We start from the raw sequence: 17,599 nt of genomic DNA, 5'->3' as shown, positions 1-17,599 counted from the left end.
CATACCAATATACTCTCCTTGGCCAGAAATACGTGTGAGCAAGTTGTTTTAATTTTCTTTGACGCACGGAATCATGTCCGGGCTTTGTGGGGCTAAGCCCACGTTAATCGTGTTGTCAAAAACAAGCACACTATGATGAGCTGCAGCCAGATTGCAAGCGTCGTCGGCCGTCGTTGCGGCGGTCAGCGAGCTAGGCCTACCGTCTATAGTTCGGCCTCATTTCGATGGGGGGCGAAATGCAAGAACGTGCATTAGATGAACGTTAGAGAACCACAGGTAGTATATTTTAATTAATCCGGCGCCTCCATTACCGCGCGCTTCATAATGAAATGTTGATTTCAATAGCCCACACCCCCTCACCCCATGCCTTAAAAAGAAAAAAAGCGCCGTCCTATAGCATGCAAGCAGGGGCGGCGAGAGTGGACGGAGCCCACGCGACGTCGCTACAGGGCCAAAATTATATCGGCGGCGCCTATACCGCTGTTTGCAAACATGGTGCACGTCTATAGCCGCAGCCTACACTGCCCCTTTTTCGCGGTCGCCAACTCAACCATTTCGTACAGTTAGGTTGTCTGGAAAACATTTCGAGAGCACAGGCGCGTGGGCGCACTCTGGGACGGTGTTATTTGTTTGCGTTTTGCGGAATTAACGATGTGAAACACGGGAAAATTAACTAGAAAAAAGAAAATTCATTGAGCTCGGAGGCTGTTAAATATGATGTCTTTGAACGCGACGTACAATTTGACATTCGTGCTTACGCAATTATACAAGTAATTGTATTTGAGTACATAATTTGACTACTTTGCTAATGAATAACAGAAAACAATTTCTTCAGTTTCAAGAACTCTCCGGATTTCGAAAATTCGAGACGGGTGGCAACGCCGCCTTAACGTTCTCGCGCCCGGTCAACGTGACGTCATGGATTCTGACGCCTCCTGTTCGGGCCAAGTTAATTTTCTTTGTCGGCAAAGACGGACTACATTGCATTCGCATAGAGCCAAGAATTGACATTTGCGTGTTTCGAGAAATTTCACTGCGCCGCAATGACCAAAATAATTACGAAGATAAAATCATTTGAAATCAGTGATGTCATAGTGACGTACCGGAGCAGATGGGTTAAGGCGCGATATTTAAAAAAAAAGAAGGAAAGTTTGGCCTTCGTTTTCAATTTTTAGTAATCAAACTATTGCAGTGAAATCAACGAAATTTGACTACCGAAAAAACATTTCCGGTTTAAATGGATTGGCGTTTCTCTTTAGTGTCCCTTTAGTGTCACGGATGTTGACGATGTATTCTCGACCGAGTTAATATTTTATCGGCAATTAAGGACTACATTGCATACTAAAGTAGCCAAAGATAGAACGTAGACTTATACTGTGCCTACAATGTTCGAAGTACGACAAAGCTACTTTGAAATCCATGACGTCATACTGACGTACCGGTGCTTCGGCTTCGGGGCGAAATTCAATTTAAAAAAAAAAGGTTGGTCTTCTTCTTCTATTGTAATCAACCTCCTACCGTATAATTTACATAGCTAGAGCTTGAAAAAATACTTTATATGTTAGTAAACTGATTAAGTGTCTCTTTAGCGTCTCTTTAATTCGGGGTTCATTATGGCGACCACGGAAAAGGACTCCGATGGGAGCCTCGAAGTCGCCGTAACGCACGTACGGACACTGACCTTCTCCCTGAGCAGTCGCCTCGAGTAGTCCATGGTCTGTATGGTGGAGGCGCACAAACCGAGCAGGAGCGCGTATCCCACGGTGCCGGAGGCCATGCCGAGGCACATGAGCCACGCGTCGGCCACGTTGGCGGCCGGCGTGCGCCCGTAGCCACACGAAACCATTTGCGAAATGGCGTTGTACACCGACCAGGAGTACTGCTCGAACCAGGGCTTGCGCTGCGGGACCCGGGGACGCAGCGAGGCGTGTGTATACACGTGTGGCGCTCGAGAGTACGCGCGCGGAAACACTCGCAAACATTGTGGAATCTTAATGAGACCCCCCGTTTTGCTTTCTTACATATCTTACGTTGGTTTTCCTTCATCCGCAACACCAACATCCAATTTCCAACATCCGCAATTTTGAAGACACTATCATCTTGGCTGACTTCACGCGGGTCTGGCATATCTGGGATCTGGCTATCTGGTAACCAGTCTCAGACAGAAAAAGAGACAGTCGGTTAGGCGAGTTGTAGGTGGCGTATGAACGTGCAGCAGAAGCTAAGGATGTTATCGAAATTGAGTATAATTAGTCGTAAAAGACACTGGGGCATGAGAGAGTGCGCGATGTTTTACTACTAGCGCCATCTTCCGGGTAAACGCTGACTTACACGTGCGCGCGGATATCCAGTATGTTCTCGCATGCCACAGGCTTTCGCCGCGCGAATAGAGTTTGCGTGCTTCTGAAGACAAGGTCGTTTTTGCTGACTTCACATGAATCTTGTAACTACTTCCAGGTTAAGAATGAAAGGGTCAACTAAGTGTTGATGCTAAAGAAGGCAAGGTCGAGGTAATTGCGCGTGAAATACGATACGAATTAGTAATGAAATGACTGAATAATGAACCTGAGAAAGATACAGTAAGAGACAAAATAAGGATATATGAACAACATTTAGTCATATAATTATTTGAGCCACCATGCAATTAGGCTTTGCGTTCTTTAGCGTCCACACTTGTAAGCCATTTCCCTTCTTTTTTCCTCTTTCGCTCTAGTCACATTCCCCATCCCAAGCTGCCAGCCGTAACTGAAGTTAAGGCAACGAGCAGGAATTTCCCAATTTCTTATTGTGCGAACAAATATACACAGCCATCAACTATTACATCGAGCAGGATGGCTGTTCTGAACTGTTCACGCTACTTCAGTAATGCACGTGTACGTGACACATCACTTCGTAATTATCAGTTTACGAGCTACTGGAATGCATATCAAAGGCCGCACAGACACCGAATTACACACACACACACACACACACACACACACACACACACACACACACACACACACACACACACACACACACACACACACACACACACACACACACACACGCACGCACGCACACACACACACACACACACACACACACACGCACACACACACGCATATATATATATATATATATATATATATATATATATATATATATATATATATATATATATACAAACCCGCACGCACGCACATTGGCACATGTACCTAGCTAGCTTAAGTAGTGAACGGATTGGTTCATTTTTCTAGCAAGTGATGTTCGCCTAGGTATACAGTTCAACTTCATTGACCTAATCCGGCAAAATTCCTACTCCTGAAAAAAAAAAAGTCGCTCTTTTGCTCGAAAGACGGTGTATTGCAAGCGATAGTGATGCACGTGTTAGACATCTAGACGATGCAAGGATTGTAGTTTTTATTCGCTCTTATAAATTGCAGTAAACATTCGCTTACTGATTAAGTAACAAACATGCTGTCTAGCACACACAGGCAAACATGAAGAGATCTCACTCTACGGCCACGAACACTCAATGTAACATCGCTATCGTGATGAAGACGTCGGGAACGGACGCTTCGTGCTGTTTCTCGCTTCACCGCGCTTTGGAAACTCGACATTACGCGATCTCTAACACTAGGCGCCCAGGAACAGAGCGTGCGGGAAGCTACTAGCAATCTCTGCTCGCAGCTGCCGCAGATTGCTTCTAATATACTGCGGGCGGGCCGCGTATATATGCACTCAGCCGCGCGGTCAGCCATGCGCAGCGGCGGCCGGACTAGAGGAGGAGACGCGCGCTCATATGCGCCCCCCCCCCCGCTACCCTTTAGCGCGTGCCTGATCACGTAACCTCCAACATTGAGCGTGCATCAAGCCACCATCCTCCTCAGATCATCCTGGCACGCTTTATTTCGCACCTCCAGCATGCGGGGCGCGAAATGACCTTGTCTCACTTGGACTTTACACGAAACATGACGGCAACGGCGGAAATTCCCCTGGAGTGTCCATATATATTATATCGCAAATAAAATGTGGTTGGTGTAAAAGAGAAGAAGTTTATCTAAATGAATATACTTGGAAACAGCGCGAAAAGATGCGAAAGATGTAGGCAACACGTTCGCAACACTGCGCTCGTGTTATATAGACTCAAGTGTACCGTTTCTTTGCGAACGACAGCTATAACCGTGCAGCTTTCGCTTCGTGACTTGTTCACGACTGCATCGTGCCACGTAGGACGCCGCGGCAATGACTCTATCAAACGTTATCTTATTTAAAGTAGGACAGGTGCCTTCAGGAAAAATTGCGAGACCATCAGGCCCTGTTGCGAATGTCGTGAAAATAGGGCAAGAGAAAGGAGGACGGTTACTATATATGCTCCAGAAGAAAGATGACGGCATAGACCCTGGCGACAGCAAGGACACCTGTTCGCGAGACAGACGGCACAGGCGGACGGAAGGACAGATAGATGGATGATAAAGCAGGTAAACGCTAGCGGTTTCATCTACACAACAAAAGCAGCGTGAGCTGAAAGCCTGATTCTTGGTGACAAGGCTGGACCCTATAGAAAGTACATCTTGGATACCACCTTAAGATACTCTTTGAGTATCTTGTATGTGTATCATGATATATTCGGCAGGACACGTATCAGTATCTGCATTTTCGATACATCATAAGAAGTACCGCCTATCTTAATATACAAAATACACCTATGGCGAAATCTATACAATGACTCCAAGAGACACCGACATCAGTTAAAATTTATTTTCAGGCGACGTATTTATGCTAATTCATTTTTCTAATAACAAAACACGATCGAGAAAATAGAGTGCTGTGCGGAACTAGTATTAATAATGAATAAAGATTTAATATTTACCTTTTTAATCATAGTCGTTGGGTAGAATGTTCCAACAGCGGAATGGAAGTCTAGCCGGTGTTTGCAGCACACCATTTAGCTACAAACATTGCACTTGGAACCAGTTTCACGAAACACAGACTGAACACGTGTCGCGAAATGCATTGTTGCTCTGGCTACAGTTTTCCACACACTATTTTACTCAATGCAGAAACATATTATCCGGAACGTCAATGCACATTCTGCAGATATTAAATACTTCGATCACACTTAACGAGTGCCTGATCTGTAGTCCCTGCTAAATACCCGCACAGAGGCTCTGCAATGGAATTAAAAGTTGCAAAAGAAGGCTCTTAAGAATGGTCCGTCGTGCCCGATGCGAAGCATTGAAAGCGATAGCAAGGTTTAGCGTTGCAGTGAAGGCGTCTCAGAAGGATGGCGTGATGAGCGTGTCAGTGGCGTTGCAGGTGTCGAACCTCGATGGTGTACGAGGGGTGATAAAAGGAAAACTGTCCGCGTCGGTGAGCGTCCTGAAAAGGATTACATAAGTATATCTTGACGTTGACGACAGCGTGGTACGCACGCATCTGCTCAGCACAAACGATGACGCTTGCCGTGGAAGCCAGAACGCTGCCCTGGCTCCGGTAGAACCGACTGAGCGGATCATGAAAGTGCGTCCGCTTGGTTTCGTCGCTTCTGGAACAAAACGCATTGCGCTTCCCTGGACGCCTCCTGATTCTCCACGCGCAGAACGCGCATGCGTCGTCAATAGCATGACAGCGCGACAGTGACGACACCAACGACGATGGCGCAAATGCGCCTCGAGCCTTAGGACAATTGCTATCGCAATAACAGAGAGCCTTGTTTTATCGGACTTATTCTGCTCACCGCAGTCGCCCGGATGCCGCTGTCGCACATCTCTCTCCACGTCGGCGGGCTGTTTAAAGTCACGTGGCGTAAACGATACTATTTGCCGTATTATTTCACGGCTGCTGCACTAAATTTGGTTAATAGTCCGCCATTAGCCGTCAACTAGGTAGCGTGAGTCGGAACACTTTGGCGGCTGTTACAATTAGAGAGCAGCCTGGGAACGTGTACAATGGAACGCGCAGCCATGCTGTCGCTCTGCTGTGTGCTAACTCTATAACTCCAGCCGTCTTTTACTATTTTCTACCGCCGATTAATTTGCTTTTTTATTCTGTACTTTCTCGAAAGGGAAACTAAAGAGAACAAAAGGTTGGAAGGCGATTCAACCCTAAATCTTCGTGAGCGGGGTGGGGGGGGGGGGGGGCAGGGCTGACAGGAGCGGAAACACTGCGCACCGCACTTCACCGCGACACTCCTCGCCCTAGGGGAGTAGGAGGAGCATCGAACGTCACCTCGATATCCACTGTGCCGTTTCCCGGTCTCTGATGTTCTGCCGCTGTCGGCGCGTCCTTTTATGTAATATTCGCTCGTTAGTTTTGTGGCACGTTTGCGCAATTCCTACGCCATGAGATAATTTGTTCAAACGTTGTGGACTTTTACCCAATTTTATTAATGCCCCTTAATGAGAATTAGAAAGATTAGTCTGTTGCCAGAGACAGGCGATCGCAGAGCTTCCCCGCAACTGCTTCCCAGCATATGTTCTGGAAGTTTCTACCGAAAAACTGAGCACTGCTAATAATAGTCGGCATGCTACCTTATAATGAACATTGTCTGCTGCTACATGGTCTACCGGTTCTTCATCTGACCGGGGCAAAGCCAAATTAAGATGCACATTTTGTTGCAAGACCTTCGTCAGCATTGTGTACTGCTCCAGCTTGAGCTTCAGCCTTCACCTAAAGTTACGCACACTTTTGAACGTTGAACCCATTATGCAGTTGTGATGATAACGAGGATGATGATGATGATGATGATGATGATGATGATGATGATGATGATGATGATGATGATGATGATGATGATGATGTGAGCATCCATTTTCAAGCTGGGTGGTGGCAAATCTCGCCAAGCTTCTTAGTTCAGCTTTCTAAAGTCTGTGTTTATAATTACCTTCATACCGTAAGCTACACTTGCTGCCGTTTTACTGGCGCCTGGAAACAATATCTATACAAAGCAGTTTAATGTTTTTCTCCATATAACACGTGCAACCTATTCATCGCATGATATGCAGATTACGTACCGAAGCTTAATGTGGCACAAATACAACACGATACAAAAAATAAAAAAAGTTTCAATAGAAGTAACTGTCCCGCTTCACGAATGGACCGCGAAGCGGTGCGTCGTGCCATTCGCGTCAGACGTGCGGCACTAACTGCTGCACGTCCGAACGGCCTCGTAGACTGTTTCGCAATCAATTTCAATATAGGTCGTTGTTATAACTTGTATATATATATAAATTTCGCCAGTAAACACGTATTAACTTGCAGCGGCCTCTACAGTGCAGCGATAATGAGGAATTAACTAATGTATCGAAGTATATTAAGATACACATGCTAAGTGTCGTATCGGATACAATTAATCCGCCTGTATCTTGTATCTGCATCTCTAATGCTTGTCGTCTGAGTATCTTGTATCAGTATCATGATACTTGCACAACCCCAACACACATATCAAGTAAAAGTAAGACAGCTTCTTCGCAACTCGAGCAGTGGACGAGACAAGAGAACTCACACTCGGTGGCATCATGAATTCGCCGCAACGCACTACCTACACGGTGCTTTGAACGTTCTCCGCTTTCGACATTCACCACTTTTACTCCTTTCAGCCAATCCCATAGTGAGCGTGATTACCGTTGCAGCCACTCAGAGGAGCCAACCCGGCACGATTCGATAGCTTCTGGAATCGCACGGCTGGAAGCGCGTTATTCAGCGTCATGGAAGGATAAAGCAGTCCTGGGTGGCTGAAAACTTTCGCTAACGTACGAGCGAGTCAGAGGAAATCGCTGTGTCGCGCGGTCATGGCAATGTCGCCCACGTTTCATATTCGCGTCCTTGCTAGCACGCCAGGCTTCATCTCATGGCAAAACTGGCTCAATTTCCGTAATGTTATGAACAATTTCGTATTAACGCTCCTCTTTAAACCTCCGTTTAAAGCAACATCTGCACTGTGGAAAGGACGTTGCGAATCATAAGCGAAGCTGGTTCGTGGCGACTCGCAGGGCTTGAGCTGCCACGCGACGCACGTTGAAAATAAGTTTAGGGCGTGATATTTGCTTGCCTGCTTACCGGGCCACTTACCACAAGGTCTTGTTTGGCGACCCAGGAGTCCGACGGGAAGCCCTGCATTCTGGGCACGAAGAACTGCAGGCACGCGTTCCAGTGACCAATGAGCAGCAGCAGCCCGATGTAGTTGGTTAACCGCAGGTACACGCCGCTCGAGTAGAAAAACTGCGAGTAAAAGTAACGAGTAAAAGGCGTGGTGTGGGCATAAACGAGTAAAGTAATGGGACAGTAACATTTAAGTTTATATTTATATGTTTGGCTTCACACTGGTCACACGAGGATGATGACACTCGAAACACGGTCACCCGACAGCATGAGTGTTCATTTCGAACATTCTTTAGTTCGCAAATGGAACAGTGGCTCTGCTGTAAATGCTGTAGACAAGATGCCCTCAACAAATTCTTCAAATCTATTTTCTTTCATCTACACTCGTCTGCCGCGCCATGACATGACATGCCTTTTCTGACATTGTGACGAGCCTTAACAGAATAATTTTCGCTTATTGCATGAAGTTGCATGAGAGACTTGCACCGAAGGCAACTTGGAAGCAGTTCACACGCGTTGTCAACGCAACCTAACACAACCTAAGACGCGAGTCATTCGAAATCGATTCCTTGCATTAACTTGTTAACATGTTTCCCTACCACTCCGAAGGACTCGGGTATACTTTCTTGATGACATTTCAATAAACCATTCAACTTGAATAAACCATTGTATTCATAAGTTTAATGTTGAATACTTTAAAGCTAAAGTTAAGGGCTTTGGACAGATAATTTGATGTGCAACAGGAGTATTTTGAAAACTCTCGGTCTGGCCTACAGGCAATGAAAAGTTATACAAATTGCTCGTGGCACAATATCTTCTCCATAAACTGGATTACTCAAGGACGCGGACATTACATGCGCAAGAACATAATATACACAACTGACTAATGAACAAAATTTCACCAATAAGATTTTCAACTAAACAGGGCACATATTGCAATTTACTCTTGCATCCAAAGAGTTCTCAAGGCACATCCGCTGAGAATGAATTTTGAAGCTAGCACCAGCTTTAAGATAAAGATGGTTAAACTTGCCATAAAAATGCAACGTTTCAGTTACTGTCCTTTTATGAAAACGACCCTCTCACGCACTTAAACACAAAAGTATCTAGAACACCAATGCGGCTTGACGCACGTTTTGGGAATGCATATATGAAAACAGGTGTCATCCTTTGAATTTGGTTGAAGTGGATATACCTTGCGAAGTCGCTGGCAAGAATTCGTAAATTGCATTATGTACCGCACAGTAATTAGTTTAAAAGGTAATTGGCGAAATTATAACTCGATGATAATGCAGTCCGATTTTCGTGCATATATTGTCAGATTCTCAGAGTAATCCGCATCAGAGATTAAGATTGTATTAAATACTGCATGCTAGTTTTAGAAATTTTGTTGCCTAAAGAAAACAACCTTTACTGGGTGATAAATTTAATGGAAACCTATTTTAATATATACGGTGTAAATCGACGCGATGGGGCTTTCTTTCTCTATTCCTTCTTAAGAACGGCAGACGCTATAGACGGTTGAGTAGTCGCTGCAGTCCGTTCGTTCACTAAAAGTTAGTTATCATTTTTTTTTATTTGATGGTTTCGCCGTAAACGCTGTAATAACAGTATTAGAGAAGGACGCTGCTGGAGGCAAAAGAATTTACGCGATTTTAAAATCCCCATCGACCGATATATGTCGACGAAAATTTTCGCTTTCGTACGCAAACAAGGCAGACGAAAAGCACCGGAAGCAACGCCAACGTGATGCTACCCGCCTCGTTTGTTTTCATTAACGCCAACGGGTTTTCCCGCATGGGCACACCTCTTATCGTTATTTTCTCTCAAGTTCGTGTATCGGCGACCTATATACCATTGCTTGCGGTTAAAAAACTCGCTAACGGATCGGATGTCTCAGCAATTCATTATTGCAGTGAGCTGCTCTACGTCAGGATGGCGTCGAGCATAACGTCGGAGGTGCTTGCTTATACGGCTCTGTTTAAGCGTCTGGTTTTGAAATCAGAGGGGAAAGAACGAAATTTGTCGACGAATATCTAAACTACGTATGGCGTCTCTAAAATTGCGTCAATCGCTCTAGCCTCGGGCAGCGCCCTGCTGCATTACTGCCATTGCAACCTGCTTCTTCCATCCAGTAACTAAACACAATTAATTAACGATTTTAGTTAATCAGCAAACAGACTGCAACGGCTTACTGTCCACCTAGAGTCCGCCGAGGTGAAGGGGACGAGTCGTGGAGGAAACATCTCATCGTTTGAACCCTACTAAACGTTTTTAAAAAGTGATTCCATTGAAATATATCACCCTGTATACGCTTATGTACCCTACCACAAGAAGACAATAGCATAAGTGCTGAAAGGGCTTTGCAGAGGGCACTAGAGTCCCTTACAAGTGAGGTGATTTTTCGTGCTCCGTACATACATGTACGGTGGGAAGCCGCTATCTTCTAAGCTGAGGCGTGCGGCTCGTTGTGCTAGACGGATAATTGGTGATGGCTTGTATTTGCCAATCTTGTTGTTGTGGGTCTGACGACAGAACTTGCATGGAATTCATGTTAGCTCGTTTAATTTCGTCTGTGCGCTCCGTCGACAGCTTTCCGCTCTACGTTGCCATATCGCTATTTCTTCTATTATATTGAACCACCCGTAGATATTCGCTAATGTCACGAGGAACACCAGCCAAGTCCTGTTCACACGACGCGACACGCACAACACGCACGCGCGCGCGCACGCACACACACACACGCACACACGCACGCGCGCACGCACGCACGCACACACGCACGCACACACGCACACACGCACGCACGCACACACACGCACGCACGCACGCACACACACACACACACACACGCACGCACGCACGCGGAGCACGCACGCACGCACACACGCACGCGCACGCACACACACGCACGCACACACACGCACACACACACACACGCACACACGCACACACACACGCACGCACACACGCACGCACGCACACACGCACGCACACGCACACACGCACGTACGCACGCGCGCACGCACGCACACACACGTACCCACGCACGCACGCACGCACACACACACGCACACACGCGCGCGCGCACGCACACACACGCACGCACGCACGACTCACACACACACGCACACACACGCACGCACACACACACGCACGCACACACACACACACGCACGCACGCACGCAAAGACGCCGAGTCTTCAAAATCTTTATTTTCTAATGCGCACCATCTCTGCCTTCTAAAGCGTAGCGGCCATCCCATAACACGCTCAGAACCATTTGAAGGTACCCCATGTATTTCTTTGTCAGATAACTGCATTGAGCGCTACAATTTTGTTCTAGGGTGTATAGTGATTATAGCTATCGAACTACGTGAGCTTCGATGACATTCATGCTGGCAAGAGCCCTCGTCAAACAAAAGCAGCTGTAGGTTATTAGTGGTACAGCGCGACGCAGCACTGCACCCAACCGAGTGGCATGACCGATAAAGTCCAGGGGCAGAATTATGAACGCTTTTCGTTCGTAAGTGCCTTTCGACACTGGCCACTCACCTGTGCTAACAATACGTCCAGCATAAGGATAGGCTAGACTTTGCTCTTGCGAACAATTCGATGGAATTCTTCCGAATGCGCGCTCTGTAGTGAACTCCACAGAAGTTGAAAACATCGTGCCAAATTCGCAATGTTTTCTTGGTTCGCAAGCAATATTTGCAATTGTCAGACCGCCTTATCTAACAATATGTCTAACATTGGGACTGGTTTGAATTCGCACTTAAGAACAATCTTAGTATAAGAGCGTTTTGGCGTAATAGTTCCACGGCAAGGTTGAGGGAACTAAATAATGAAGGAAAAATGAGACACCCACCCAAACGTAGCAATTGCTGCAAAGGAAACCCATACGAGTTCCTTGAAAGAAAAGCCTCGCACTTGAAGAAAAATCCGACCTTTGCTTCGAGCTGTCGATAAATTCGACTTCGCCCTGCCCTCTGCTAACCGCCTGGTTAGCTCAGATGGTAGAGCGGCTGCCCCGGAAAGGCAGTGGTCCCAGGTTTGAGTCCCGGACCAGGACGAATTTTTCTAGTGTAGCAATTACTACGTTTGGCTGAGTGCCTCATTTTTCCTTTATTAAGAGCGTTTTGTCCGTAAGTGCTTTTTTGTCATTTGTCGGAGCATTCCGCAAATTGATTTGTCCAACATCGGGATTGGTTGCCATTTCCCTTACGCACAAATATAGCGTAATAATGTTTTTTGTCAATACGAGGATTGTGACCAATTTTACGAAGTTTTTTTCTACATAAGTGCTGTTACTATTAGCCGGTCTCCTCCCTAATAATATCCGGTATCACGATTGACTGACACCTGCTATAACGAACACTTATTAAGGAAGAACATTTTTATAATAGGGGTTCTGGGGCCGACTTCATAAAGTTTTACGTTCGTAAATGGTCTTTGGCCCACCTCCTCCTCTAATATAGGCGCAGCGTCGGCAATGCCGGATTAAAAAATTTTGGGGCCCAGGGCTAGATCTACCTCGGGACTCGAGTGGTGATGGTGGTGGTGGTAATGATAATGATGATGATGATGACGACGACGACGACGACGACGACGACGACGACGGCATTGCGATGATCTGTAAAGTTGTTAAGTATTTACACTGTTGTATGTACCGCCTCCTTCTTTTTCAGTTTATCCTAAGATGAAAGGTTATTTGCCTATACATGTGATCAATCAAAGGCATCATGTATCTTGACGTAACGTCCGCAACATTTTTTTCTGCTTTGAGATAAGGTGTTTCGTTGTTTTTGTTAGGGTTGTTATGTAATGCTTGTTGTTTAACGGGTCCGTCACTATCATTTAACCATGATATTAGTCACAAATCCACCAAATGTTCCATCGTCATCACTGTGGAAGGAGAAAACCACGTGCTGTGAAGCAGCAAACATTTTAGTACTTATGAAAACAGCGCGAACTAGCAAAGGACAAAAGGAGGCCTAGAAGAACGGCGCTGTCTAGTCCTCTTCTTCGGCTTTTGTTATTTTGCGCTGTTTTCACAAGTGTGGAATACCAACATGTCCAAAGTATGGTTCCCTTGAAAGGTTTTTTTGTACGAATGGGCATTTTATATTGCTACTCATATATGGCATATGTGGCAAATGTTAGAAAGCGCATGTACGACTCTAAACCTCAAACGCAATTACATGTTTATGGCGTGCATAATTCTGACAACCATTTTAGAACTGATGAAAGAGACAACGCAATGGCTCAAGAACTTTTTACCGCAGTCATCATTCGAATAGAATAAACAGTAGACCCGTACGTGACACTTTATATTAATCAAAAACAAAGATAAAGTAATGCCACTACAGGGTAGCATAAACAAATGTCCCATCTAAAAATGCGTCTTGTGGCTTTTGCTACTCGCAAACTCTGATATTTGCTCATAAAAAAAATATTCATTAACGGTTCCCGCTCGATGAACATAATGGCTAGGAAATGCATTCTTCTAATAACGAAGGTGGACCGCAGACAATTCCTAATAAAAGAAATATTTTAAAATGAGAGTTTGGTTTTACCAATTTGAGACTGGAATATTCCAGCAAATGCTAAAGACAATACATATATTTAAAAAGAGCCTAAAATTAGTTTGATTTAATATTTCCAGCAGGCCACGAGCGGTAAAATCTCGCAATGTGCAGCGATGCATGTTCTACCTCAGCAGAAAATGTTGAGTCAAGATCGGCTCTCCATATTTCGGATAATTCGTAAGCCTGCTTGATGAGCTCCGCAATGCACTCAGAGGCTTCCTTGAGAGCTGAAAACAGCTGAAATTTTTCGCGACGGTTTGTGCACGTAGCCTTTCGATCACCCAATGCTCTACTTATTTTATCAATAGCATTTTACGTAACTATATGGAACTTTCTTGCGGCCGGATATCTCATGGCTTTCGCCGCTCCGTAAACTCTGTCGAGGCGCCTCACATGTGTTCAGACTTATATCGCTTACGGACACTCAGTTCATTAGTCCTTCCCTAAAAAAAAGTTACCTAGCGCGAACAAAGCCGACATATGCGCCTAAAGAATTAGGAATGAAACAGCCGTTGAAAGGCCTAAATCAGGCTTCTCAAGCGCCACACTGGTCTTGTCAAACTACTCCAAAACCTCCTTCCGCAAAGTTACAATGAAAGCAGTTTTGAGCTTCGACAGCTGTTCGCGGGGATTTTGTGCGAGAGGCGAGTGTTACCAGTTTCCCTTCACCTTGACGCAGAATACTAAGACAGACGTCCATAAGCCGGAAATTAACAACAATTTGTTCGCACGAGTCAGTATACCGAGGCCATTTCGTATTCGACAAACTTTTCAAGAAAGGTTTCCCACATTGTTCAATGCTGTTCAGAAAGTAGTCCCAGCGCTGGGGAAAAAAACATACAACTTTTTGCATTCAGTCAAAAAAAACTTGGCTGTTTTGACATAACAACAAAAACTGCAAACATCAACCAGGTTTAAAGATTTAGCACAGCATGCTACATAAATTGCCAATGGCATCTTCTTTACGTGCGCCAGCGGGCCCTTGTATTTCCCTGCCACGTTGCTGGCATTGTCGCAGGAATGGCCTCAGCAGCTTTCCATTGAAATGCTGTTCTCCTGACGAAGAAAACGCATGGTGCCAGGTATTCAACCTTGTGCTATTCAGTTGGTACAAACCCAATGAACCTGTTGTGCGCATCACTGTGTAGCCTGCATCTGAGGACAATGGGAAGTTGGTCAGCGTGGGAACCGTCTGGCTTGGAATCAACAATGACAGAGTAAGCTTTGGCTTTTCTCCTCAAGAACGCGTTTCCTTAGGATATATACCGTCATGTCAACAACAGCGCTGCAGGTCGACTTGGAAAGATTAGATGTACGTATTACGTAAGTACATCATTTGCTATGAACCAATTATAAATATATTAATCTACTGGTGTTGCTACCAAAAAAGTGGAAGTGAACCCTCGTCTCTTCTAAGGGAAAATGCATGAGAGGAAAGCCCCTTGCGTGCTCTTGTCGAGCAAAGGAAGAAAGCCTCTGTGCAGGTCACCTCCTCAGACCAAATATTCTTTACTTCTATTTCGGCTACTACTAAACCTTTTTCTAAATAATTCTTGCGGTAGATCGCTCTCTAGACGACATGTTACAATTGCAAGTGTATAATCAAAATTTCCAACGGAGCCCTGGTGAGGGCCTTTTAACATTGTGGAGGGGCCCGTCAAGAAAAGTTTTCACGGGGCCCCTTTGTAGTCGTGAGCACGGGGCTACAGCCCCCTTAGCCCACAGGCCAACCCGGCGCTGAGCATAACAACTGTCTGGAATTCGGTCGTACACAACAACTCTAGCTTAAAAAAAAAATTGTCGCCAAACCTGATGCTGGACTTATCATTACCGAAAGCTGTCGGTAACTGGCAGAGCGAACTTATAAGCGTGGATCCTTACGATGCACATCGCAGGGAATTGATGCGACACAATGGAAGATCACTACAAAAAAACACAGCACTGGGTTGTGGTCCCTTTTCTTCATATCGCATCAGTAACTTGCGCTTGCGGTTTAAGTATGCATTACGAGCAACTAGTAGAATTGTCAAGTCTGTTACAGAGATCAGGACCCGTACATGCCCCCAACCAAGAAAAGAATAGAGGAACAATGTTCTCCCGCTAAAACTGTTCATGACGTTAGACACGTTGTTAGCGAAATCGACGGGACAATAACAAACAGCCCTTATGAACAGAAAGCGTGGTGAGTTAAGCCCTTATAGGCCATATCATAAGAAGCCAACAAACTTATAGGCCAGTAACATATGAGAACTCGCTTCGCTAGATCCATTAATTAATTGTCCGCCATTCACGGACGACCGATCCCGGTGACCACTGACAAAGTGCGAAAATAAATACAATGACGATGGATTCGTTACATTATCCCGGCTTTGGGCCCTTGACCCATGTTCAGAAACGTCATAACGCAAGTACTGTTCGCAAAAGCGGCTCTCACCAATCGTGACGCTGAACATATTAGCGAAGGCGGCTAGCCAAAAAGAAACACAACTTATACAAATTAAAAACTGTGAATTCGGCCCCTCACGTTTGAGAGGACACTGGACAGTGCTTTGGCGGTAGGCCAGCCATTGCACAGCGTGTCCCTTGAGGCATAACAAAAAGCTCCCTTCCTCCTCCCCCTACCCTTTGTTCCCTAGAGACATGGCGGCACTTCAGCGCAGACGGAATTCAGCAACCGGTTAGCTACAACCCCCCCCCCCCCCCTTCCCTGTCGTCCCACTCTATATGTCTTGATGAGCTCCTACCTTTTGACGCTATTCCAGATCCACGCCTCTGAGCGCAATTATACTTGACGTTTTGTTGAAACTAGGTAATTTGTTACTGATACCGCATAAAAATGAGCAGCGCGAAACATACCGAAACGAGAGCATACACCAGAAGATGAGGAAGAACAACCACGACTGCGTGGTTGTCGGGTGCAAATAAAAAAAAACGCACGTTTCTTTAAATACACCGTAGTTAAAAGCGCTTCTCGCTTTGCTGCCGCACTGATTGCCGCGTTGTGTTCGCGCCCTCTTCGCGGTCCGTCTTTTGCGCCGCTGAAAAAATTCTGCAAGCACACGCGCGTTGCCTCATGTCCTCCCTCGCGCCAAGAGTGGGGGGAGGAGGGGGGAGGACTCACATAGTTCTGCTCGACGTTGTCCAGGTACCGGACGAGCCTGGTGAGGCGGAGCAGCTTGAGCAGCTTGAGGAACTTCGTGAGGTGCAGGAGGCGCACGGTCATGGCGAACGAGGCGTCCCCTTCGTCGGCCTCGTGGTTGAACAGGGTGAGCATGAGGGCGAGCAGGTAGTCCCAGGGCAGCGTGGACACCAGGTCGATGAGGAAGAAGCCGCGCAGGTAGCTGCGCGCCACATAGCCCGGGTCCATCACCACGCGCTCGTAGTCCTCTTCCACGATCACCCCTGCACGCGCGCGCGCGCGCGCACGAGCTCAGAGACGCACTGGTATAAAGGCGTGCGTGCCTGCAATAGCGGATGGCGTGTAGACGGCGTCCGGTGGTTGGCGTTGGCGGCGGACCACCATGCGTGGCAGCGACCGAACGCAGTAACGGGGCCCGTATTCGCAAAACGTTCTTACGCTAGAAGTCTTCGTAAGACAAGATGTCGGCCAGTCGAGACGCTGGGCGTATCGTTAGCCGAATTCACAACGCTTTTCGTTCGCAAGTGCTCTTTGCCATTTGTCGACCGCCTTTGTTATTATGTCCAACACCGGGAGTGGCTAGAATTTGCTCTTATACGAACGCTTCTGTATAGCGTAAGAACTCTTTTTTTTTTGTGTGTGTGTGTGGATACGGGCCCTGATGTTTCGCGTTACGACCACACTAGACAGTTCTATAGGCGAGCGTCGCTTATGCGGTTCAGGTTTCACGCGCTGTGGTACCGCATAACACAGAGCTTCCTGCATGCTAAACGTACTGGACGGAACCC

The 17,599-nt window shown here is 46.3% G+C and overlaps 1 protein-coding gene across 1 annotated transcript in view; it reads right to left on the bottom strand.

Annotated features, from left to right (window-relative positions):
- The window catches only part of LOC126540681 (potassium/sodium hyperpolarization-activated cyclic nucleotide-gated channel 4-like), a 65,146-nt gene that overhangs the window by 30,036 nt on the left and 17,511 nt on the right, over nt 1-17,599 (bottom strand). The window contains exons 5-7 of the mRNA XM_050187518.3: nt 16,794-17,074; nt 8,056-8,205; nt 1,682-1,900 (exon numbers count right to left, since the gene is read on the bottom strand). Coding sequence (XP_050043475.2) covers nt 1,682-1,900; nt 8,056-8,205; nt 16,794-17,074 — 650 coding nt within the window. The remainder of the gene's footprint in view (nt 1-1,681; nt 1,901-8,055; nt 8,206-16,793; nt 17,075-17,599) is intronic.

Source organism: Dermacentor andersoni, chromosome 2 (assembly GCF_023375885.2).
Source record: "Dermacentor andersoni chromosome 2, qqDerAnde1_hic_scaffold, whole genome shotgun sequence".
Classification (NCBI taxonomy): Eukaryota; Metazoa; Arthropoda; class Arachnida; order Ixodida; family Ixodidae; genus Dermacentor; species Dermacentor andersoni.
The sequence above is the reverse complement of the archived record's forward strand: the minus strand, read 5'-3'. Positions and strand labels throughout refer to the sequence as shown.